At 48.5% G+C, this 25,934-nt stretch overlaps 1 protein-coding gene across 1 annotated transcript in view; it reads right to left on the minus strand.

Moving 5' to 3' along the window:
- Positions 1 to 16,992, minus strand: part of RASGRF1 (Ras protein specific guanine nucleotide releasing factor 1) — a 114,977-nt gene extending 97,985 nt beyond the window's left edge. Inside the window, exon 1 of the mRNA XM_003784570.2 lies at positions 16,717 to 16,992. Coding sequence (XP_003784618.1) covers positions 16,717 to 16,992 — 276 coding nt within the window. The remainder of the gene's footprint in view (positions 1 to 16,716) is intronic.
- Between the last annotated feature and the right edge of the window lie 8,942 nt (positions 16,993 to 25,934).

Consider the following 25,934-nt stretch of genomic DNA (forward strand, 5'->3'; position numbering starts at 1 on the left):
GCTGTGAGCAAAGCAGAGCTCCATTCAGGGACTCCCTTGAAATGTAGCCGGGAAGGCATGGAAGGCACCAGTGGGCTGCACCTGACTTGGCAAACTGTTCCTAGAGCTCTGGCAGAGCCGCAGACATGGGCCCGGAACCCCACCTGGGCCTCCACAGAGACCTGGGGTGGATCTGAGGCTTCCCTAAAACTGAAGAGAGGATAAGCTGATTTGGGCTCCACCAGGAGTCCTAAGATGGATCTGGAAACTCTGAGGATCAAAATCAGTAGCAGAGCCTGGGCTACCTCGCAGGCCTCAGCAGGTGCAGGGACCCAGCCTGGGCCACCAGAGGCTTCTCAGGGGCTGTGTGAGCACCAGAGTTGCATTTGGGTCCTTATCTTGGCTGGAGGGAATGTTCTGGAACCATGCCTGTGGCCTCAGCTGGGCTGGAGGGTCCCAGGGTCGGGCTTATGCCTGGCCCCACCATGCCCAGTCTTCTTCCCTTTAGCCGACCTGGCTGCAGAAGGCTCCTGCTGCCCAATGTCAGTGTGGGACTGGACCTAGCGCCTTCCTGTCTCAGCATGAGCCTTTGTTTCTCTGAAGTTCTTGGTGCCAGCATCAAAACAAACTTCCATTACTGGGGTCAGCTGAGGAGGACCTGAGCCTCTGGAATTGGGGGTGGGGTCGGTGGGGGGCTTGGCCTCCCCCTTACCTCTCGCTTCTCTTGACTCTCCTCTGCAGGCTCTGCAGAAAGCACAGATGCTGGCCACCTGCTGCCGGTAGGCTGATCAGCCATCCTGGGTTTGCAGGGCATGACATGTTCAGTGTTAAAACCAGGATAGTCCCAAGGACAGTTGGCTGCTCCACAGATGGATGGAGCAGGTGGAAGTGTCCCACCTGGGCCTGGGTTTGGGCCTGGGCCTGGCCATGCTGCTCAGACTGTGGGACTCTGGGCAGCCCCTTCATCACTCCCAGCACCAAGTTTTCTTACTGGCAGACAGAGCCAGCAATGACCTCTGCCTTGGCCAACTCTACATAAGTGGTGTCAGCTGTGGAAAATAAAGTTTCCACACCTTTTACCTCACCTGCATGATCCTTCATTCACGAGTTCAGCCAGTGTTTCCTCAGCCCCCACCATAAGCCAGAGCACCTATGGCTCTCAGTGACAACACAACCAGCCATGCCTGTGCTTTCAGAAAGGCCTGGGCGCCCCTCCTAATCAGTCACTGCCACACAGCCCCATGCTGCCCTGTGAAAACCGTTCTCAACCATATGGCAATGACACTCTGATTGTCCTGCTGCAGTCCAGAGTCTCAGTCCAGGTTACATGTCAACAGTATCTGGGAACTTAAAGCGGTACTCCCACATGGCCCCCTCACCGCCACTAAAGCAGGGTTGGAGCTGTGGCGCTGGCCTGTGGAAAGCCCCCAGCTGATTCTCTTGCACTCAGCACTGGGAACGCCCAAGGGAGGCCCAAACGTCAACCCTGGAAACTGGCTTTGTCCCCCGCCCTGTGTGCCCTTTCCCAGACCCACTGTCCTGGATGCAGCTGCCTGGAGTGACAGTAGACGCCTGTCCCAGGCAGGAGTTATCCATCTGGGGGCTCCTGGGAATGTGGGACAGGGACACGGAAAGACCAGACCACTGAGCTGTGCGTGCTGAACTCTAAGTACAGAGACCAAAAAGGAAGCAGAAGGGGCTCAGAGGCAGTGCAGACGGGATGCCATGGGACCAGAGGGGAGGGGCAAGGCCTGGCAGAGAGGTTGTCCCCGCCATGGAGACCTGTGCACTTCTTTTCTCCCTGGAGTCCATGAGCTAACACCATTGTTATTCCAAGATTGTCCCCTCCCCCACGCCCCCCTCCTGTTTTGCTCAAGGTGCTCTGTGTGGGCTCCTTTCCTTTTAAAGAAAGGACCCCTGACTATCCCTGGAGACTTGGCTGGGTCACGCAGAGCCCTTGCTTACTGAATGGGTGACTGAATACATTTGTCACCAGTGCCCAAGAGCTGAGCTTATTAATTAATTGCTTAATAGCAAATCCACCAAGTGAGCAGCGCTGAACTTGCCGCTTAGGCATTGGCAGTGGAGCTGGCCGGGAGGGTGAGGGGTCCTGCTTTCTGTGAGAGCCATCTGCTGCTCTGCGGGGAGAGCCAGAGGGTGCTGAGCAGTCCTGCAGCGAAGGAACCTTTTCTGGAATTTATTTCCCCATGGAACCCTCTTGTTTTTGTATTTTGGGAAGATCTATAATTCTATAATGCTGGTGTTCCAAGGAGTCTGTATTGGGGTCTCTAGGTTGTGGCACCTGCTATCACTTGGGGGTGTCAGCCTGGGGCTCAAATTTGTCCTTCATCATTTAGCCTTGGAGTCCTTTTTTTTTTTTTAACTAGTAAAATAGTCTTTTATTATCAAGTATTATACGCTATATACAACTGGCATCACAGTAGGTTTGTTTATACGAACTAGCCTTGGAGTCTTTAACATACCACTTCCCTTCTATGGACAGTTTCCTCTTTCACAAAAGGGGGGCAGTGCCACCTACCTCACAAGGTTATTTTGACAGATGATACGTGTGTGAAAGCTCCTGGTTCCTGAAAAGGCTTGAGAATGGTTTTTAAACCACTTGACTCATTTGCAAGGTCACATGATGGGTCTGATCAGCCTACCAGTGGCAGATCCCTGGAAAGCACACATGTGTTCATATGCACACACATACGCCAGAGCACACAGGACCCAGCCTCGGGCCTGAGGGTTGCTGTGGCTGTGCCAAGATCAATGGATTATCATCAATTAGCTTTGCGGTCTCCTTTCTGTCATCTTCAGTTTCTATTTCTTTCTTATTCTCTCTGTACAACTGGCCACCAGTTTCTGTCTGGATTTCCTTAGTATCCCTGGAATCTGCACCTTCCCCAGCCTCACTACCATTCCTGGTTTCAGGCTTCCTTGTCACCTACCTGGGCCATTACAGAGCTCCCTGTGGTCTACCTGCCCCTGTGTCCCTCCTACCCCCCACAGTTCACTCAGCCTTTGGGGAATTCTGGCTGTCTGGCCTCTGCTCACTGCCTTCTCCAAGGGGCTGGGGAGGGATGTGGTCACTCTCGGGCACCCCCACTCCTTACTAAGTCTTACTCTGCTGCCCTGGTTAGGCAGGGCCAGCCTCTTCCCTACTGGGTCTTGGCTCCTTCCCCTCAAGTTGACCTTTGGAGCTGGGGTCCCACCTGGCTTCGTGCCTCTGCCAGATCCTGCCCAATGGCTTTGTGCAGAGAAAGCTATGCTAGTGGGAGCCTGATGTGTGTATGTATGTGTGTGTGTGTGCGTGCGCATGCCCTGGCCCAGAGTTCAAGCTCATCTCTTTCCTTCCTCCCTCAATTTGGGGGCATCCCCATGTCCTCAGCTCCCCTTTCCACCTCCCACTATTACGATCCTAAGGAAGCTATTCTGGTCCCTGGCCCTTGCAGGCCACTTGAAGAGCGTCTTCTGGCCTTTCTCTGGCTTCCGCAATGCAGTGCATGTCATTACCACTAGTGCCTCCTAGCTCCATCCAAACCACCCTTGTGCCAGGGGACACAGTGGGAGCTTTCCCAAATGGGGACTACTCCCCATTCCAGTAGCTAATTCATGATAATCGGCTTCCACACTAATCCAAAAAAGGACCCCTTTAGCTGCCTACTCACAATGCCCCCATTTCACACTTCATGACCCTCTTCCCAGCTTCAACTGACTCCTTCCTGCCCATCCTGAGTCAAGTTCTCAAGTCTGACCCTTAGAGGGCCCTCGTGACTGCAATACAATCTCTGTTTTTTCTCCTTGCCGAGTGCCTGTCTCAGGCCCCTCTCCAGATCCCTGGTCTCCTGTGGGGCCTGAGTTACTCGTCACTTTGGTTTGCACCTAGCCCAGGAAAAAGGCCTGCCACCACACCAACTGCTGGCCTGTCCTCCTAGCCTGGTATCCCTGGAAGTGGAGATGTAGTGGGAGGAGACCTGGGAAGTGACTGCAACATCAGAGCTCAGAAGCCTTGTGAAAGCCCCTCTCAGAATTAGCCTTGAGCTTGTCTGTGACTGGAGCCTGCTGCCCTCTCCAAGCTGCTGCCCACAGAATCCAGGTCCTGAGAGCCATGGCCACAGAAGACACAGGTCCTAGTGGCTTTCACACTCAACTGGGCCTGCATGGACATCTTCCAGTCTGTCATGATACCACAGCCAGACTGTCTCTCCCCTTCTCAACAGCCACTTCTCTGACACCTGCTGAATGAAAGCATAAACTGGTCTGAACGAGCCTGGCCTTCAGCTTCCATCAAAGACCTGGCTGGAAATGGCTGACGCACAAAGGTAGTTATTAACTGCAGCTCTGTTTGTAATAGAAAAAAAAAAAAGACTTTATGAGGCCTGAGAATTATGTTCAAGAACTTGCCACTGTGTGCTTCTGTTGGCAGCACTGTACAGCTTGGTAAGATTTCCTAACCATGGTATGTCAGTGTCCCACGGCTGTGCTCATGTAGATACGTGGCCATGTCTTGCTGAGTGGCGTTCATTATTGTTATTGTGTGTTTTTGTGTGCCCTTCTGAGCATGTCAGAGCTTAAATTAGAGCAATAAACAAACACTACATTTCTTTTTCTTTTCTTCTTTCTTTTTTGAGACAAAGTCTCAATATGTCACCCTGGGTAGAGTACCGTGGTGGCACAGCTCACAGCAACCTCAAACTCTTGGGTTTAAGCAATTCTCTTGCCTCAGCCTCCCAAATACCTGGGACTACAGGCGCCCCCACAATGCCCAGCTATTTTTTTGTTGCAGTTGTTTAGCTGGCCTGGGCTGGGTTTGAACCCACCACCCTTAGTGTATGTGGCCGGCGACATAACCACTGTGTTATGGGTGCGGAGCCACATTACATTTCTTGCTAAACTTGGCAAGAGTGGAAGTGAAATCAGGGACATGTTACTCCAAGTTTATGGGGATAATGCCATGAAGAAAATAGCAGTGTACGAATGGATTTCTGAAGGGAGAGAAACATTTTTCTGAGGGGTGAGAAATCATCACTGATAAAGAGAGGTCAGGGTGGCCAGCAATGAGCAGAACTGGCAAAAATATTGCAAAAATTCTGCAAATTATGTGTCAAAGTCATTGGCTGAATGTGAGAAGCATAATAGACCAAGTAAATATTGATAGGAAAACAGGAAAATCTTAATTGAAAAATCTCGGCATGAGAAAGGTGTGCGCAAAAATGGTCCCAAAGGAGCTCACTGATGAACCAAAGCAAAGGGAAGCTGAAGTCTGCCAAAACCTTTTGGATGATGCTTGGAGCCATCACTGGAAGTGAAACATGGGTGTACCAATACAATCCTGAAGCAAAGTGTCCAAGTGCACAATGGAATCCAGATAATTCTCCATGACCAAAATAGTTTCTTCAGTCCAAATCAAGAGTCAAAATGATGCTGCTAATTTTTTCAATAACAAAGGGATTAGTTAGTATGAATATGTACCAACTGGACAAACCAAGTTAACCAAGTTTGCTATCTGGAAGTGTGAAAAGGCTGTGTGAAAAAGTTAGACAAAAACAACCTGAATTTTTCACCAACAACTCGTGGCTCTTGCATCATGACAATGCACCAGTTCATGTGGTGCTGTATATGAGGGAGTTTTTAATCAGTAGACAAATAACTGTATTGGAACACTTTCCCTACTCACCTTATCTGGCCCCTAAGGACTTTTTTTTTACCCAAAGATAAAGGAAATAGTATTGAAAGGAAGATGTTTTGATGGCATTTGAGGACATCAAGGGTTATATGATGACAGCTCTGATGGCCATTCCAGAAAAAGAGTTCCAAAATTGCTTTGAAGGGTGGACTAGGTGCTGGCATCAGTGCACAGCTTCCCAAGGGAAGTCCTTCAAAGGTGACCAGGGTGACATTCAGCACCGATATGTAGCACTTTTACTAGGATGAGTTCACGAACTTAACTGTCAGGCCTCATAAATTATCCAGATGTCTCTTAAGAGGGGACTGGCTAAAAAATAATAGCACATCTACACCATGGAATATTATGGAACTGAAAAAAAGGGAAAGATGGTCAATAAATCCAAAAAGGATTATCCCCATAATATAGTGAAAAAAACAAGATGTAGGTTATGTTTACAGTGTGTTACAGTTTGTATACCGATTATCCACACATGTGCATATACAGACATATGTTTGCACATATAATCTCTCTAAGAGAATGTAAGAAACTGGTCATAATAACCTCTGGAGAAGTGAACGGGGTCACTGAAGGAGCATTGTCACTGTATACTTTTTTGTGCCTTTGAATGTTGAGCCCCGGAAATGTATTACCAATTCTAGATGTATTAGTGAATTTAAAGTTTAAAATAAACAAATGCAATGGCTATTCGAGGAGACCTGGATATTAGTGAGGGCCCAACTAACCACCCATTCTCCCTTCTCCAGGTTTCTCCAGCCTGCACCCTGGGCTGTCTGGTCATCAGGACACGCCTCCCTTGGACCCCACCATTCCAGTCTCCTGGAGTGTGGTCTTCACTGAGTATGCTCAGCCTGCCTTGAGCACCAGCAGAGCTACTGATAGAGCCAGGCTTCTATACTGGCAATGACTCTGTCTTTGAGATCATCATTATTTCCCTGCTGTCTCCCCATGTGCAAGCTTCTGGGACACAAATGCTCTTGCCTGAGGAAGTGGTCTGTGTCTTTCCATGAGGCAATGGGTGTCCCATAGCAGCCTGTTTCTCTTTTTGCCTGGGCTACCAGGAAACTCTCAGATGTAATTAGTTGCCTCCTCTCACCTGTTTCCTCTCCCCCTCCCTGCCTAGTTCCTTGCTGCTTACAGATCTAACCAGAGGTGAAGGGAATAAGAGTGGTCACCAGTGCAGCAAGAGGTCAGGGAAGACCCATTGAGGGAGGAAAGAGCGGGGGAGGGCTGCAGCAGGCTCAGGGCATGGGGAATCTTGGCAAGCTAAGAACACTATATGTGACCAGGTTTTCCCCACTATTAAATATTTTGCTAAGAGGCCAAGAGGCATCTACACAAAATTAATTATATTTTATCCATACAGTCTGACAGGAAAAGTTTGTCTCAGTCAGGTTTCTTTGATTTTCTACATGGATTTTTGGAATACCAGCTAAAGTTACTAAACATTCATTCATTCATTCATTCATTCATTTGCTCTTCTAAAACTAGTTTTGAAAGGCTTTTATTTTAAGATCTGAGTTTGGACCTTTTAATTTAAAGAAAATGAAAGTTCAACTAGGAAATATCTTTTGGAAAGTATCTCATTTTTCAGGAGAAAGAAGTTGCATTAACCCTGCTAGATTAGTGAAATCTAGTCTCGAAACTGCAAACTGCCTAATTTATCAGTAAGTGTCCTCTGACCTTACTGATCTAGACCTGGGAGGCCCAATGCAATCTCACCCTGACATTTAGCAGCAAGGCTGTTTGGTGTGTTTGTTGAGACTGACCTCCTTCTAGCTTAGCTCCACCTGCCAAAAGTGGATCATGCTTTTTATACAGAGCCACAGGAACTGCAGGGTTACTGCGGTGGTTGAATGAAATGACTTTGTAATCTGAAAAGGTGTTTTTATCTGATTCGGTGGCTGGATTAGAAGATGTGGATACAGCCTGGGTGGGGTGGCTTATGCCTGTAATGCCAGCACTTTGGGAGGCTGAGGCTGGAGAATCACTTGAGACCAGGAGTTCGAGACCGGCCTGAGCAACATAGTGAGGCTCTATTTTGGTCTCTACAAAAAATTAAGACAAAAAAATTAGCTGGACATAGTGGTATGTGTCTGTAGTCCCAGCTACTCAGGAGGGTGAGGCAGGAGGATTGCTTGAGCCCTGGAGTTAGAGGCTGCAGTGAGCTGCAATTGTGCCCCTGAACGCTGGACGGGGTGGCAGAAAGAGACCCTGTCTCTAAAGAGAAAATAGAATAAGCTGCAGAGAAAACACTGGGGTTTTCCTGTGATGCAAACTGCTGCCCCAAACTCAGGATGTGGAGGCCCCAGAAGGCAGGGCGGTGTAGTTGCAGGCAGTTGGAGCTGGGATGCTTTAACTGCCCAGCACTGCAGTGCAGGCTCTGCAGACGGGCCCCAGGCTGAGGAGGGAGCAGGGGGGCCTTTAGTGCTCACGGGATTCTCCCAATTCAGGCCTTTGCTTCCATTTAGCTCTGCAGCCTCTTTGTAACTGGCCTCTGCAGCCAGGAGGGGTTTTCTCCTGCTCACTCTTGCCCTGCAGTGAACTCTGTGCACAGACTAAGCTTCCTCTCTTACTCAGAGCCCACTGCTGCCTCCCCACTGGGCCTGGGGAAGGCTGGAGCTCTGAGACTTGGCACACAGGCTTTCAAGATGGCTTTAGTGTCCCCTGAAACCTGACTGACATGTTCTTCTCCTGGTGGAGCCTTCCTGATACCCTTTCTGATAGGCTGGGGGAGTGTCCTCACTGGACCCCATAGTCCCCAACCCCTCTGTCCTTTCCTGTGTGCCAGCGGTCATCACACCCCAATGTCATTGTCTGTTTCCTAGCTGTCCCTCGCTGGATGGAGAACCCCTCCAGCAAGCTCTTATCTTTTGTGCCGTCCTCCCATGTCTTTTGGGCCTGGCTCCTCAGAGATGCTGGCGAGTCTCTGTTGAGCAAGGCTATCGGTGAAGTGTTAACAGTTTCAGAATGACACTTTGGCCTTTAAAATCCTCTCCTTTGTTAATTCCAGGGAAGCCCAGCGGCCCAAATGTTTCTGTGACACTTTGGTCAAGGATGAGAGACACTGAGCTTAATGAGAGGAGGGAGGTCTGGTAAGAGTCCTGCCCCTCTGGTGTGAGCAGTTTGCCTCTCACACTCCATGCGTCCGATCGTCCTCGTCCTCGTCAGACCCACTGGAGGGGCTGCCTCACCCCCTCTTCAGCTAGTCTGTGCATGTGAGGATCAGATTTGCATTTGGGAAAGATCATCCTGGCTGCATGAGGCGAATGGATTGGGGAGCACAGTGCATGTGGGGGGACAGTAGATACCACTAGTGCGGTTCTCCCAGGATTTCCAGGCACGTGGGACATCTACACTTCCCAGTCCCCATTGAGATGAAGCCAAGTGACTCGTCTCATCCAGTGACTTGTGCTTAGAGCCGATCCCTTCTGGATGGAAGATTTAAAAGCCATGCAGAAGTCTGTCACATCCCCTCCCCTCAGCAGAGGTGACTGTGGAAGCCAGTATCAGGACAAAGGCTCTCCCAGCCTGGGTCCCCAAGGTAGTAGCAGCCTCCTGCCAAACCGTACAGGACACAGAGCATAGGTAAGAGATAAACCATCATTTTGTTAATGGAGATTTAGGAGTTTGCTGTCACTGCAGCATAACCCAGGCTGCCCTGACGGGCTCACCTGTTAGGAGGCCATTGCATGAGTCCTGAGGAGGGATGACTGCAGTGTGGACCCGAGTAGTGGAGAGGAGAGGGACACATTGGATCCGAGAGAAATTCAGGAGGTAAAACTGACAGGGCCGAGTGATGGTCTGGCTACCAGGGACGGAGGAAGCTCCTGCAGAAGTCACCTGTCCTTGAGTGGGGGCACGCTTGCTCAGCCTCTTGAAGAACTCACAGGTTCTTTGAGCTAACACTTCTGTCCTGTCTTTATATCTGGGGCCAGAGATCAGCGTTGACTTGCTTTCTCCCTGCCGGAGACCTAGGTGACCTGAGTCACTGCCTCAGTGAAGGACAGCCTTGTCACAGGGATGGATGCTGCAGCCACAGAGGCTGTAATCTACTGATCACACCTTTTGTGCTGTGGTAGGACGTCCCCAACAGCATGCAGTCTAACACAGAGATGGGGAAACTGAGACTCAGAAGACTTGAAGCCCTTCTCAAGCTCGGAGGTGGCAAAGTGGGGTCTGGAGCCAAGTGGCTGGAAGTCCCCAACACTGCCTCATCATCCGAGGCAGAGTAACTCCTCAGTAAAGGAGGCTGGAGGCTGTATGTATAGGCTGTGCATTGGAGGGGCCACATGCTCCTCTCTGAGTGGAGGACAGGGAGTGGGGGCGTCCGTGCCTTCCAGCTGCTCTCTGCACGACAGTCGCCCTCACGGAAGTGCTGGGGCGTTGGCAGTGTTCTGGGCCTGCTCCTGCATAAACAGCAGGGAGCTGAGTTCTGTTCTTGGCTGTGTGCTCGTGGGCACTGTGTGCTTGTGGGCACTGGCTCCACGGTCCCCAGGATTCCAGGGAAACTGGACTGAGGGGCGGAGACACCTGCCTGGTGGGCTTCCTTCCTCTCTGTGCTTGTGGGGTCCAGAGTCCCAAGGTTCCCAGTCAGGCAGAAACAAAAGCCACCTTCACATAAGTCACCAGTGCAACTGTGACTTATTTTTATTCACAGTTAATTCTCTTTTTTTTCCCTCTATGCATCTTGGCAGAGGATAGAAAGAAATAACAGTCCCCTTGCCAAAGTCTTTATGCTGTGTTTGTGACAGAAGAGCTCAGGTTTTAGAGTTAGGCAGGCTCGTTCTCACAGGTCACCTTTTCCAGGCGCTTGCTGCATGACTTTGAACAAGTCACTTAGAGTCTCTGAGCCTCAGTATTATCATCTCAAAAATGGGTAAACAGTGATACTCTCAAGGCTAGTGGAATAACAAAGGAGGACTGTATGTAAAACATGCACTCTGGTGCCGGGTAGCAGTAAGTGCTTCATGAATGGTGTTTGTTGTTATTTAGAATTTTCAGGCTAGCAGTTTGAAACACTCTGCTACTACAGTATATAAGATTATATACTGTAAATCTGCATTCATAGCATGTCAGAGCTGAAGGGCATTTAGTAATAACGTGTGGTGAAGGTCAAGCTTTTCAAAGCCTTAATAAAGATGAAATCTTAAGTGGAAGCTGAATATGTAAGACAGTTAACAATGGGACTGCTCTGATTGACGTGGGGTGTGGTCCCAGGGTTCCTCCAAATGAGGCAAAGGAAACCACAGATGGGGGTGGTGAACGGCTTGTCCACAGTGACTGATGAGAGGGAAGGGAGAAGAAATACAACCTTGCTTGTGTTGTGCTTTGGGAAATCCTTGGGACTCTGCCTCCCTCTGTGAAGGGGGAAGGTGACAGCACCGGCCTAGTAGTGCTGAGAAGCTAAAATCCAAGTATGGAGAAGCCACTAAATTCATCTTCCCACTGCAGGCTGGGGGCTCTTGGAGAAGAGTAAGCAAAGGCCAGATTGTGAGAGTGTCTGAGACATGGGGGCCATTCGAGGCTCTGTCCAGCTGGCACTATCCTCAGCCAGCCCACACGTCCCCTGCTGTGCACCTGGCAGCCACATCACTCCATTCCCAGGGCTCTGGGCGACAGGGAAGCCACCTGCCCAGCATCTGCACATGCCCTTCCTTCAGTCACACCTGCAGCACACACCACCCACTTTCCTCCTCACGGGGCTTCGTGCATCCCCTAATCAGTGTCCTCACCACATCTGGAGAGAGACTAAAGCCCTTTTTTGCCCGCAGGCATCTCAAACTTGACCTCCTGGAGATGGAACTCAGCATCTCCCACTGCTCCCCAGCCTCCTCCTCTTCTGACTCTCCCCTCTCTGGTGGTCATCCCCAGAGTACAAAATATGGAATTAACATGCAATATGCCAACAAGTCCAGCTCAGTGAACATTTCCTATGCATCCACTGTGTGCTTGGTTCCTGAGCCTGCCCCAGCCAGTGGGGGATTCCCAGCTAAGACCTGGTTTCTATTCCTTTAGCAACCATCCCTGACCCTTCAGAGAGGAAGGTGGTGGGCATCTGCTCATTGGCCTGAAGCAGAATTGTAGATAGGACATCAGGTTTTACCCTGTCTTCTACTCCACCCAATGGGACACAGGTCCTGCCAATTCTCCACCTGTTTCTCTTACATATAAATGATCACAGACTGTAATAAGTCACAAGAGGTGACTTTTAGGCTAAAACCTGTAGGACAAGAAGGAGCTGGCCACTGGAAGTGTGTGGTAGGTGGGAGACCATTGCAGGCAGAGGGAAAGGAATGGCGACAGCCTCCAGATAAGGAAGAGGAGGCCCCTGCAGGAGTGGGAAGGTTTGGCCTGAGCAGGGTGAGGAAGGAGGAGAAGGAGGAAGGAGGATGCTGGGCCTAAAGGTGCAGCAGAGGCTGTTATCTCATTGGGTCCTCCAGGTCATGGTCAGAAATTTGACTTTTCTTCTGAAGGCAACAAGAACCACTGATGCTTTCAGTTCCACAATCTGGTTGCACTATAAAAATCACTCTGGTTACTTGCATGGTGGAGAGAGGCGATTGGGGATCAGAATTAGGCTATTCAGTAAATCAGGGAGGAAACCATGGGCTCCTGAACTGAGGCAGGGCAGGGGAGAGGACCAGACTGTTGGGAGCAGAGGGCCTAGGGGGGGAGAATCCCCAGTACTTCTGTGGGAGGGAATCTCAAGGAGAGTGCGCCCCTCAGCTGTGAGCGCTTTGAAGACAAACATTAGGTTTTACCCCTCTTTGTATGTGCAGGGTCTTTCATAGTCCCCGCACTGGGGGTCCAGTGTTTGCTGCATGAATAAATGATACGAAATTTTAGTTTAGTATTGTGTACATACAATCTGTTTCTAACCATCATCCCATTGTCATTGAGCTTAGGGGCAAGGAGCAGATATCTCCCTTGGTATAATTACCAAGCTCCCTTCAACCTCGTCTCAACTCTAGGAATATTTAGGGGAAGGGGTGGGCACGTGAGGACCTCAGATGGCTAACCTGGGGCCTCGTGCCTGTGGGGTTAGATCTGGTCTGGAACTGTGAGGCAGCCTTGCTGGGCTGTCTGTAAGCATAAGCAATCATTCCACAGTCTGAGTTGTTGGCACAACATGTATGCCAGTGTCCCAGGGTTCTGTGTCTAAGGGGTGCTGTGGTTAGGACAAGTGTGTTCTCCTACCTTCATGCTTGTGTTTTTATGATCAGCTGAGAGGCCAAATGTGCTACACCCCAGGAGGGTGTGTGTGATGGTGACAAGCAGAGCCTCACAGCAACAAAGCCAGAGTCTCGCTTCTGCCCCTGCCTTGTTGGGTGGCTGCTGATGAGATTATTTGCTTCCTCATCTATAAAATGGGCACACGCATTGCCTCAGGACTCTTGTCAACATGAATCTGCCAGACCAACCAGTCATGTGTCTTGCAAATGAGGACCAGGAGTGGGGTTCCTCTTGTCTCCAGGGAAGAGCCTCAAAGGTGTGGGGAGCAGGTACTAGTGCCTCTGGAGTGTCCACCCACATCAGCTTCTGAGGGTCTGGCTGTAGAGATTTGTCTGCTTCTTTTCTGTCATATGTGAGTCAGGAAGAGCCCTCCTGGCTGGGAGGAGTGAAAGGAGTATTGGAGTTGCTTTGGTTGGGTTCTGTACTGAGAAGCTGGGGCTGGAAGCTTTCTTTCAGGGAGCTTGGCATAGGACTAGGAAGAGCCAGTGTGAAGTGACATGTTAAATCAGGGTATGCAGCACTAAGGGCTACCTCGAAGGAAGCAGAGTCCAAGCTCTAAGTCAATGACACTCTGACCTTTGGTGTGTGGCCTTCAGGACTTGAAGGAGAGTAGACCAGGACTGAGCAACCAGGGCCCAGGCTTCCAGGGACATGGGGAGCATGGCTGTGCTCATTGGGCCTCATGAGGCCTTGGGCAAGAGCTCCTGGGCACTAGGCTGTGTTAGATGCAGTCAGACTAGTCTGGATGTGGCCAGAAGAGACTGCATTATGTTGGCTTGGGCCTGGGGCTCAGGGCTGAGGCTGGCAGAGACCTGCACATCCCACTCTCAGAGTGTCTGGACAGAGTGAGGTGCTCACCCTGATCTGTGTCTATAGTCTCCAGGGGCTCAGGGTCTGTGACAATCAGAGGCTGAGGCTGAGGCTGAGGACAGGGCAGGGTCCAGCACCCAGTTATCTTCATGGTATAAAATATGGAATGAACATATGACATGCCAGCAAGTCCAGCTCAGTGAGCATTTCCTGTGCATCTACTGTGTGTTAAGTCCAAACTTACCCCAGGTACTGGGGGGTTCCCAGCCAAGACTTGGTTTCTATTCCTTCAGAAACCATCCCTGGCCTTTTAAGGAGGAAGCTTTTTGCTTGGACCTGAGTAAAAATGACATATGGTGAAAGTCTTTGCCAGATACTAGCTAGTCCAGTAAGATAGCAGCTTCTTAAGAGGCCCTCAACCCAGGCACCCTGTCACATGCCTGGCAGGCTGCGAGTTAAGTCATCCTGTAGGCCCAAACCTGGTTACAGGCTGGCATGGCCCTGGGCCTCTCACCCCTGGGTCTAAGAGAAGTGTGGAGCAGACACTTGTGCTATCCATTTTACTCACAGATTTAGAAAAGAAACAGCTGTGAATGTTTGTAAACAAGTACAGTCCAAAGGAGCAGGATCTGGTTTTTGACTTGCTCTAGAGTCAAAGGAAACACATATGTAAAGTAAGAGAGGAAGCACGTCTGCCTGAGCCTAGCAGCAGCAGGCCATTGCTATTCTCAGCCCATCTTGTTCCCTCATGAACACACTTGAGGACCTCTGACTGGTGGTGTTCTGTGGTAATGGTTCTGAGATGTATGTGCCTGTCCCCAGTTGATTTTGCCCTTCTGTCCCTCCTATGACCCACTGCTAGCATGATTCAATACCTCAGCCAAGAGGTCTGATTTGGAATCAATGTAGGATCACATTTTCAGGGACATTTTCTTAGACACTGGGTAAATTCTAGGTCTGATTATGCCACTGACTTACTCTGTGGTATCGGAAGCCCCTTCCCTTTGGGGGTCCTCAGTTTCTCAGTCTGTATAATGGGAAGGAGGCCTGTACAATCTCTGAGGTTCCGCTCAGCTTTAATGCCCAGTGATCAAAATAACCTTGTCTGGGTGTTTATAATTCAGATTCAACTAAGATTTCTCTAGATCCAACTAAAATGTACTGCAAGCATAATTTCATATATGTTATTTAATTTCGTGTTCTCAAAATGCCAGAAAGATCAGTATTATTATCTACATTTTGTAGGTTCAAAACCCAGGTGCAGAGAAGTTTAGTGAGTTAATTGAAGTCACACAGCCAGGAAGTCATGGAGCTGAGATTCAGTCTCAGGCTTTTCTGTCTTCATGTCCACAGGGCTGAGAACAGAAACTGTGAGTCCACCTCAACCGTGGTTTCTTCCACCCCTCCCACCTTACCTGCCCAGAAGCTCAGCTTTGGGCTCTGATGTGAGAGCTGAGGGAAGGAAGGAGCTCTGTCTGGAGCTGAGGCTGCAGGCCATTGGTAGGTAGGTGGACTTTGGCTGGAGCAGGGCAAGTTATCAAGGGCTGGGAGCAGAGTCTCAAGCCTGGCCTGCATCTGGCTCTCCGAGGTGAAGTCCTCAAGGCTCTGTTTGGGCTTTATGTTTAAGGAGCTGCCTGCCCCTTGCTATACTCCTGTCTGCCTTGAGGCTTGTCATTCCCAGAAACCCACCTTCAAAAATTCCTGTCCACACTTCCCAGTTCCCAGAAACCATCTCCCAACAGCCATGGGCTGAGGGCAAGGAAGAGAGAGATGTGTTAAAGAGACTGAGCTCAAATTTCTGTCCTAACAATTAGAAGGGAGACTTCAAGAAATGCTTTTATTTCAACCAATTCAGTCGCCACCGTCTGCATGCATCAGAGGTTTTCGAGATCTTGGTTGTCTTCTCAGAACCTTGGGGTGGCCTCAACTCCTGATAGGACGTTGGACAAGTGAATTTCTCTCTTTGGCCCTCAGTGTCCCCAGCTAGGCGATAAACAGCTGGTTGGGCCCCATGGATGCCAGCTCCCTGCCAGCAGTGACATTTTAGGATTCACTATCACTGCTTTACCTTCCCCGAGGCAGGGGGCCGGACTAGATGCCTTTGGAAAGCTCGTCAAGCTTAAAGATTGCTCTCTATTGCTGTCTGGGTGTTCCCTCGGCTGAGGGTGCCCATCTTTCCTCCACGCCAAAGGCTCACCCCTACTTGGAACAGGCCCCCGGCAGCCCCAGGCCTGGCCCTTTAGCCTCTCAGTTCAGGAAATGAGGGCGCAGCGCCGTAGCGGCGACTGCGGCGGTGGCGGCGCAGGGGGCGGGGAAGGAGAGGATCACCCACTTGCCCCGCTTGCCTCCGCGGCAGCGCTGGCCCTAGCCCCTGCGGTCGCATCACAGCGGTTCTTGGATCTACTGGGTTTGTGGTTCCGGCGGGGGCCGGCTGGGGCCCACCAGTTTTGGAGGGTACCCAACAGACCCCTGTGGCCCTGTAGCCCCCCAACTCGGCGCAGTTAGCACGGGCTGCTCTTTGCCCTTCGTGGCGGGCAGGTTCAGACGCCTCTGCCTTGCCCTCCCCATGCCTAAGTGTGGGCAATGACCCCTTCCTGCTCTGGAGCGGTCGATTTGGAATATAAGGGCTTGCCAGAGGAGATGGGGGTAGGGTGCACCATTTTGATCAGGACCTGGGTCTTGTCTCTGTCTGGTCCTTCGTGTCCCATTTCCCTCCGCATCTCAGTGTCTCGGCCCCTTTGTCCCTGCCTCCTACAGGGCTAGCTGGGCAAAGGGCAGCCTCAGCCCACACCTACTCCCCGTCCGCAGTCCCTACCCCCTCTGCCCGCCGCAGGGTCACTGCACGACTAGGAGAAAGCCCCCCACTTGCTGAGGGCGCCGAGAGCGCCCAGGAGCTGAGAGTAGAGGGGCCAAAGTTCTGGCGCCATCCGGCAGCCGCAGGCCTTGAGCCCCGAGGACCGTGGTCGGGACGTGAGGAGGTCAAGACGCCGCGCTCGCCTCACCTGTTTCTCCAGCGGCTCCTTGGCCGAGAGCGCAGGCTTGGGGGAGGGCGCGCGGTCGCAGACGCAGCCCTCCAAAAGGTAGAGCCCCGAGGGCCGCGAGCTCGAGTCGCTCTCGAAGTAGAAGAGCAGGTTCTGCAGTAGGGCGAACCACTTGGTTTGCCATTTTGTGTTGTCCGAACTCCGCTTGCTCAGGTAGCCTTTGCGCGTGCCGTCCTTGCGCGCCAGCAGTCCCAGGGACGCGACGTGGCCATCGTTCAGCCGGATCCCCTTCTGCATGGTGCTCGGAGGCCAGCGAGACCCCACGAGCTTACATCTTCTCCGCGCGGCACCCGGCAGCCCCCCGTCCGTGCGCGCCGCGCGCTGCCTCTCTCTGGCGCTGGCTGGCTCCCTCTCGCTTCCCCTCCCCCCAAATATCTATACTCCGGGACCTGGCGCCGAGCCGCGGCTTCTTGAATCCAGATGTAGCATTCCCCGTTGGAAGCCCTTCTCTCCGCAGAGCCCCGGGGCCGGGGAGATGCAGCTCGACCCTCCCCCGGCGCCGGACAAACTGAGGGACTGACGATCTGCGCGCTAGCGAGTGGCAGGCGGAGTCATGTGACGCCGATCCCTCGAAGTGCCGGTTTCAGCAGCGCGGACAGGGACACACGCACGCAGCCCCACCGAGGCGCAGAGCCGCGCGCAGGCTGCACCTTGGCGCCTCCTCCCCCTCCCCAGACACACATGCACTCGGCGCACACACAAATCCTGCCCTCCTCCTCTGGTCTCCCCTTCTTCCTTAGGGTGTTAAAAAGCAAATCATATCAATTTTCGTTTAACCCAGTGGAACCCAGGAGGCTAGCCCTCCCTGGAGTTTGCGTCTTTGCTCTGCATCGCGGCTCACAGTAGCCCTGGGGTTAAATCCCAGTCGTCATTTTCTCCTCCAAAGGCTCGCCTCAGTACTTTTATTTTTCTAATCTGAGGTGATGGAGGTAGGTGGATAGCGAAATAGATCTGAAAGAGCGTCCAGTCCGAGTCTTTAAATAACTGGCCGAGTCACGTTCATTTCAGCATCCAGCCCTACTCCCAGTGGCCTCCTCAGCGACCTAAGGGTCGTACAGGGGTGAGATGGGGAGGCGAGGTAAGCATTTGTTTTATTTTATTTTATTTTGAGCGCTGCCATAATTACCGGCGCCACCCCCTGAGCCCCGAGGTCTGGCTGGCGAGCCGCTGCTGGGAGTTTTCTGCAAATACCCCCAAAGCCTGAAGGCGGGCTTCAAACGCAGGCGCCGGGGACCATGGGAGCCTTCAAATAGCTGCGCTGGCGCAATGATACCTTAATGATAGATTTTCCGTTCTTATTTTTAGCTCCCATTCGCCTACACAGTTACACGGCATTTATCCGAGAACGTCACAGCGCCCGCATGCTGCACCGGGAGGGCGCGCGGGCCGCCAGGCGAGCCGGGAGTCGGAGTGGGGAGCGCGCACCGCTGTCTGCCGCAGAAGGCAGCGGGCTCTCTCTGCCCGGTGCCGCGCCTGGCCCGGGCTGTTTGCAGGCGGATGGGCGCCCGCGCAGCCCTCGGGAGGAAGGACGGACACCATCTTTCCGCACCGAACCTGCGGGCGCACGTCCCCAGCGACCCCTCCCGTGCTCCCTCCCCCAACACACACGCACGCACGGACCCAGACACACATCGGGACACACGCGCGCGCGCAAACACACCTTGGTCTGGAGTGCTAGAGAGGGACTGGGGAATCAGGGAGACCTGGGCAGGTCAAGGAGAGGCCCAGCTGCGGAGGCACGGAGCTGTCCGCGCCTGGGCACGATGGCGCAGCTCTGCATCTCTCAGCTGAGGAACATTTTGCGGGAGAGACTGGCCTTGTTAACTTTGGTCCTCCCTCTCAGTGCACTAACTCTGGCCCAGGGACTTCAAGTAATCCGTGATGCTGATTTTTCCTCACAAATGAAAGAGGGAGGATGGCTAAGCCTCTCTTCATTTGGTCTTGATTTTCCCCAGTGTGTCCACCTTTACTCGTTTGTCTTCATGGAAACGGAGATTTCAGGATTGAGGTTCCTAATCTAGGCTGTCTTCATCTGAATGCTTTTGTTAGGAAGCCCGTTATAGAGGCCGAGAAAACTTCAGAAATGGGATACTGTTTAACTTTTTGAGAGAGAGTCTCACTCCATTACACTGGGTATTGTAGCTCACAGCAACCTCAAACTCAAGCAATCTTCTTGACTCAGCTTCACCAGTAGCTGGAACTACAGGCACCCACCACAACTCCCAGCTAGCTTTTTCTATTTTTAGTAGAGATGGGGTCTCACTCTAGCTCGGGCTGATCTTGAACTCCTGAGCTCAAGGGATCCATCTGCTTTGGCTTCCCAGAGTGCTAGGACTATAGGTGTGAGCCACCACGCCCTGCTGGTTCTAAGTGTTATTAAGCCATTTAATCTTTATGGAACTCAACAGAGTAGGTGTTTTCCCTCACTCAGATCCATTTTACAGATTGGGGGAACAGAGGCATGGAGGAGCTGAGTGACTTCTTGCTCAGAGTCACTTAGCTAGAAAGTGACAGGTTAGATTTGAATTGGGTAGTCTGTCCTGGAGGTTTCTGTAGAGCTGAGTTGGTGGTCCCTGGGTTGTAGGGAGGCTGGCCTTTAAGAGGGGCAGGAGAGTTAGGGAGAGGATCTTCCAAGTGAGCCAGAGCCAAGTTGGACTTCATGGAGGCCTCTGTGACAGAGGGACCTATGACCAGGGCTGCGCACTGGAACACTTAACAAGCACCCACAAAAGATCATGGGTGGGCTATTTATACACTTTTGTGGTAATTTTAATGTGCAGTGATGCTGGAGAACCACTGATATATGGTAGAACTAATGATATGGTCATATGTGCATGAATCTCTTGGCGATCTTGTTAAAATGCAGCTCTCATTTAGTGGATCTCAGACAGGGCCTGAGAACCTGCACTTCTAATAAGCTCCCTGGTTTAGCTGCCAGTCTGCAGATCACACTTTAGAAGATTTAGGGTGCTCATAAGGTGGGAAAGAGCGGAATTCATTCATTCATTCATTCATTCTCACACATTCTACCAGTGTTGATTTAGCTCCTAGTCCTTACTAGGCATGGGCAGGGCCGCCGGAACACAGTGATAAATGAAGCACAGTTCCTGCTTTGTGAGGCATAGACCAGCTCAGGGGTTTCTTCTCTCTCTGACCTGTCCTCAGTGTAGTAGTGGAACATCCATTTTCCCCTGGGTCTGGGGAAGAGATTTTGATTAGAGGTATAAATTAGGAAAAGAACCCACTCCAGTGATCTCAACCGTGGTGCAGTTTAGCACCTCCTGGAAAAGTTTTAAAAACCTCTGTGCTCAGGTTACATCCCAAGTTAGTTAGGTCAGAATGTCTGAGGGTGGGGCCTGGGCATCCGTGCTTTTATTTTTATTTTATTAAATCATAGCTATGTACATTAATGCAATCATGGGGTACAATGTGCTGGTTTTATATACAATTTGAAATATTTTCATGAAACTGGTTAACATAGCCTTCACAGCATTTTCTTAGTTGTTAAGACATTTATATTCTACATTTAGTAAAATTCACATGTACCCTTGTAAGATGCACTGTAGGTGTGGTCCCACCAATTACCCTCCCTCCACCCTCCCCTCCCTCTCCCCTTTCCTCTTCTTCTTGGGCTATAATTGGGTTATAGCTTTCATATGAAAGCTATGTGGTTTCATATAGCTATGTGGTTTCACTCAGCTATGTGGCTGAGTACACTGGATACTTTTTCTTCCATTCTTGAGATACTTTGCTAGGAAGAATATGTTCCAGCTCCATCCACGTAAACATAAAAGAGGTGAAGTCTCCATCTTTCTTTAAGGCTGCATAATATTCCGTGGTGTACATACACTACAATTTATTAATCCATTCATGGGTCTATGGGCACTTGGGCTTCTTCCATGACTTGGCAATTATGAATTGGGCTGCAATAAACATTCTGGTACAAATATCTTTCTTATAATATGATTTTTGGTCTTCTGGATATATACCTACTAGTGGAATTGTAAGATTGAATGGCAGGTCTATTTTTAGATCCCTAGGTCATCTCCAAACATCTTTCCAAAAGGAACGTATTAGTTTGCATTCCCACCAGCAGTGTAGAAGTGTTCCCTTTTCTCCACATCCATGCCAACATCTCTGGTTTGGGAATTTTGTGACATGGGCTAATCTTACTGGAGTTAGATGATATCTCAAAGTGGTTTTGATTTGCATTTCTCTGATGATTAAGGATGATGAGCGTTTTTTCATATGTCTGTAGGCCATGCACCTATCTTCTTCAGAGAAGTTTCCCTTCAAGTCCCTTGCCCGCTCTGAGATGGGATCACTTGTTCTTTTCTTGCTAATATGCTTGAGTTCTCTGTGGATTCTGGTTATTAAACCTTTGTCAGAGACATAACCTGCAAATATCATCTCCCATTCTGAGGGCTGTCTGCTTACTTTGCTTACTGTTATTTATTTATTTTAAATTAACTTTTTTTTTTTTTCTGAAACAGAGTCTCACTTTTTTGCCCCTGGTAGAGTGCCATGGTGTCATATCTCACAGCAACCTCAAACTCTTGGGCTCAAGTGATCCACTTGCCTCAGCCTCCTGAGTAGCTGGGACTACAGGTACCTGCCATAACGCCTGGCTATATTTTTAGAGATAGGGTTCTCCCTCTTGTTCAGGCTGGTCTTGAACTCATGAGCTCAAGCAATCCACCTGTCTGGGCCTCTCAGAGTGCTGGGATTACAGGCACGAGCCACCACACCTGTCCACCCCATGCTTTTAAAAGCTCCCAGGTCATTCCAATGCTCAGTCAGAGTTGAGAACCACAGCTGTGAAGCTTGGGTCAAGGTAATCCCTTTTTGATTGCTCCCTCCCTCCCTCCCTGCCAGTGCTGGGGAGTCTAAGTGATCCCCTTTGCTGGTCTTAGACTTGTGGGATTTCCTGGTGGGCCAGGCCATGCTGGGGCAGCCCTCAAAGCCTCAGTGTCAGGGAGAGAAAAGTGGCAGCAGCCCCGGCACCTTGAGCACTCCCATCTGAGCTGTGTGCATGCTGGTACTGTCTCTGTACTGTCTCTGCAGGCAGAAACCAGAGTAGAACCCATTATTGCCCCCTCTATTGCCATTTGCCTCAGTTCCTGTCAGAGTTCAGGGCCCTTGGAAACCACTTAGGGTAGTTGGCTAAGGAGACATTGTTTACTAGGTTGGCCACAGCTTGGGCAGGAGTGAGAGGTGCCAGGGAAGGGGTTAGGCATGCTTTGCCACAGTTGGCAGAAGTGGACACGCCTCGCTCCTGCATGTGCTGTCCACCAGGCCGGAGGTTGACCTCCTCCCCTAAACGTGGAGTGGATGTCCACAGGAGTGGTATATGTGCATCCGGGCTTTGGTTTGTTCCACTCCACCCTCCCAGTAAGACTTTTGAATAGGGTTAATAACCACGTTTCACAGATGGAGAAACTAAGGTCCAGAGAGTGGAACACTATGCCCAGAGTCTCACAGGTAGGAGCCGAGATGGATGGATTGTTCTTATTGTTCCCAGGAGCTCACTGGATTTCCCACCTTCTAGCCCTGTGGGCTGAGGTGTCTGTAGAAGAGGAACCAACAGGGAGAATTAAGGAATATTTTGGTGGGTTCAATCTCTCCATTTAGAAGTGGCTAGCTAATGAATAACAGGGACATCATCCAGTTCAAGATCCAGCTACGTCTTCATGAGGGATTTCTGCAGGGCCTTGCACTGGAGCTTGATTTTGCATTTGTTGAGATGGGTGTTCTGTGCTCCCAGCTTGTGAGGACTTCTGGTATGTGTGTGACATGTGTGTCATCTGCTGTACGTATGGAAGTTTCTGAGTGGGATGAGATGTGTGTTGTAGAACATTTAGAGAACCTAAACATGTTCCAAAAGAAAAATGCAGCTTCTCTGTCACTTAAAAAATGAAGATGTAAGTAAATGCAGGCTTTGCCAATGAGGTTGACTCCTCTAACTTTGGGCTCAATTGGTTGGCTTTGCTTAGGCACTCAAATGCCGACACCAGAGGCTTATATCTTTGTTTTCTAGCAAATGAAAATAGCCATATTATTTCATTTGATTATAAATTGTCTGAAGCAAGAATTGTTTGTATGGAAAAATAAATAAAATTATTGGATCAGCGCCTGTGGCTCAAGTGGCTAAGGCGCCAGCCATGTACACCCAAGGTGGCAGGTTCGAATCCAGCCCGGGCCCACCACACAACAATGATGGCTGCAACCAAAAAATTGCCGGGCGTTGTGGTGGGCGCCTGTGGTCCCAGCTACTTGGGAGGCTGAGGGAGGAGACTTGCTTGAGCCCAGGAGTTGGAGGGTGCTGTGAGCTGAAATGCCATGGCACTCTGCCCAGGGGGACAGCCTGAGGCTCTGTCTCAAAAAAAAAAAAAAGAATAATAAATAAAATTATTATAAACTGAATGCAGTTTATTTATGAAAGATTAAGACAATATAGAAAATGAAGAGGTAGATCCTCCAAATGATTTTTTATGTAATTATTTTCTAGGTGAATGTGTTTACCAAATGGGCTTCTAAAATGCATGCTAATTTACAACATCAATCTCTTATTCTCTCTTTAACAGTATGTGCAGACATCTTTCATATTACTACAAACTTAACTAACTAATTCTGATTGGGCATTTAGGTTGTTTTCAATTCATAGTTTTTGGAAATAATACTGCAATTAATATCTTTGTATACACACTTCTCTTTCTTAGGTTGAATTCCTGAAAGTGGCATTGCTGGGTTAAAGGGATGCATTTCAGCACTGGTATATGTCTTACTTGATTTCTAGAGAACTTTTGCTCTTTACATGGCCACCAACAGTGGCTGAGACAGTTTATTTCTCCATCCACTTGTCAATCCTGGATATTGATATTGTTAATCTCTTAAATATTTGCCCACTTTGAAAGGGCAAAAAGGATATCCTTTCTTGTGTTAATTTTCATTTCTCTTTTAATTGTGAAGTTGGACATTTTTGAATGTTTGCATATTCCTTCTCTTTTGAATTTTTGGTTTCTGTCTTGTTTGCAGATGTGTCTGTATTTTTCTTGTAGAATGATTGTAGCATTTTATATACACATATTAGGGATATTAATCATTGACTATCATACATGTTGCAAATGATCTCACAGTTTGTTGCTTGTCTTTTTTTCCCTCTTGTGGTAAAATAGACATAGCATTTACATCTTAACCATTTTTAGGTGTGCAGTTCCATGGTGTTAAATGCGTTCATAATCTTGCACAACCATCACAACCATTCATCTCCAGAATTCTTTTTATCTTGTACGACTAAAACTGCTTCCTCATTAAATAACTTCTCATTCCCTCCTCCCCTGAACCACCATTCTACTTTCTGTAGCTATGAATTTGACTATTCTAAGTGGCATGTAAGCGGAATTAGACAGCAGTATTTGTCGTCTTGTGACTGGTTTGTTTTACTTTATTGCTTGTCTTTTAATTCTATGCGTATAGATCTGAATCTATATATTGTGTGTGTTTATGGGTGGGTGACGTTTTAAATTTGAGTCTAGATAAATCTTTTTTTTTTTTTTTTGCAGTTTTTGACTGGGATTGGGTTTGAACCTGCCACCTCTGGCATATGGGGCTGGCACCCTACTCCTTTGAGCTACAGGCGCTGCCCAACAAATCTTTTTCTTTATGGCTGCTGATTTTAGATCCTCCTTCCCTCTGCCAGCTCCTTCAAGATTGAAACATATTTGCCTATATTTTCTTTGATAGTTTTATTTTTTCCATTCATCATTTTAATTCATTTGGAATTTATTTTAGAGAAAGGACTGAGGTTGGGGTCTGGTTTAATTATTAATTTTTCTCAAATGCCTGACAAGTTGTCTAATACCACTTGTTTGAATAAACCAAACTCTACCTCTGATATGAAGTAGCATCTTTATCATATACAGGTTCTTGCCTATATTTGGCTCTATTTTCAGATTCTGCTTTTTGTCCCAGTGTTCTGTCCACCTGTTTTTATATCAGTGATATGTGACTGTATTTCTTATTGCCTCATTGTTCATTTTGAAATCTGGTTGTGCAGATACGCCCTCATTGCTTTTCTTTTTTACAGGGTTCCTAAATATTCTTATGTATTTACTCTTCGGGATGAATTTATTACTCATTTTTTTCAAGTTGCAAAAAAGTCTCCTTAAGATTTTGACTGGAATTATATTGAAAATATTTCTTAGTTTGGGAAGAATGAACACTTTGTCTTCTTATTCAAGGAAAAAAGTCCATCATTCCAATTCTTTGTTCTTTAAAATCTTTTGTAGAATTTTACACTTTTCTTTGTGAATGTCTTGCAAATTTCTTATCTAATTTACTTTTGGATATTTTATGATTTGTGGCTAACATTGGAAATATGTTTTGTTTTTATTTTTTAAAAACCAGAGATTCTTGGTATATAAAAAATCTATTACTATTTATGCATTTATCTTTTAAGCCACTACTGTCCTGAATTGCTCTTGTCTCTAAAATTTTAGTTTCTCTGTTTGGATTTGACAGACAGCTGGCACACGTTAATACATTTCCCAATATTTAAGCATTTTTGTATTTATTAGTAAACCTCACTTAGTCATGAAGGATTTTTGCATTATCATTGATTTTTTAGGGTTTTTTGGTCTCTTCTTTAACCAGGCTTGGTATTGTATAATTTCCAACATAATTTATTTACATTTCTCTATTTATTACATAGCCTTACTAAATATTTTCTTATAATTCTTATAATTTTCTCCGTGTGTTATTTCCCCTTTTTAGGTGCTGATTTTGTGTTTTTATATTATCTTTCTTTTCCAACAAGAGTCTTAATTATGTTATTATTAAGAATTTCAATTTATTTGTCAATTCTATTCTTTTTTCTAGTTCATTAATACACACCAGTTTATTAAATTTTCTACTCCTTTCTTTAGATTTGTTTTATTGTTTTTCCCAAACTTCTTCAATGCTTGATTAGATTATTTTCACTTATTCCTTGTTTTGTAACAATAGAGTTTAAGACTATGCCACTTCTTTTAGGGGCACAGTTTTTCTAGAGCCAATAGAATTGTTATGTAAATTTCTGATTGCCACATATTAAAATAGTCTAAAATTAATTTATTTTTAAAAGTGTACAGTTATCAAATTTTAACTGAATACTTTCTGAATTTTCTTTTTTTTTTTTTTTT

Source organism: Otolemur garnettii, unplaced genomic scaffold, assembly GCF_000181295.1.
Source record: "Otolemur garnettii isolate 467f Iridium unplaced genomic scaffold, OtoGar3 scaffold00011, whole genome shotgun sequence".
NCBI classification, from domain to species: Eukaryota; Metazoa; Chordata; class Mammalia; order Primates; family Galagidae; genus Otolemur; species Otolemur garnettii.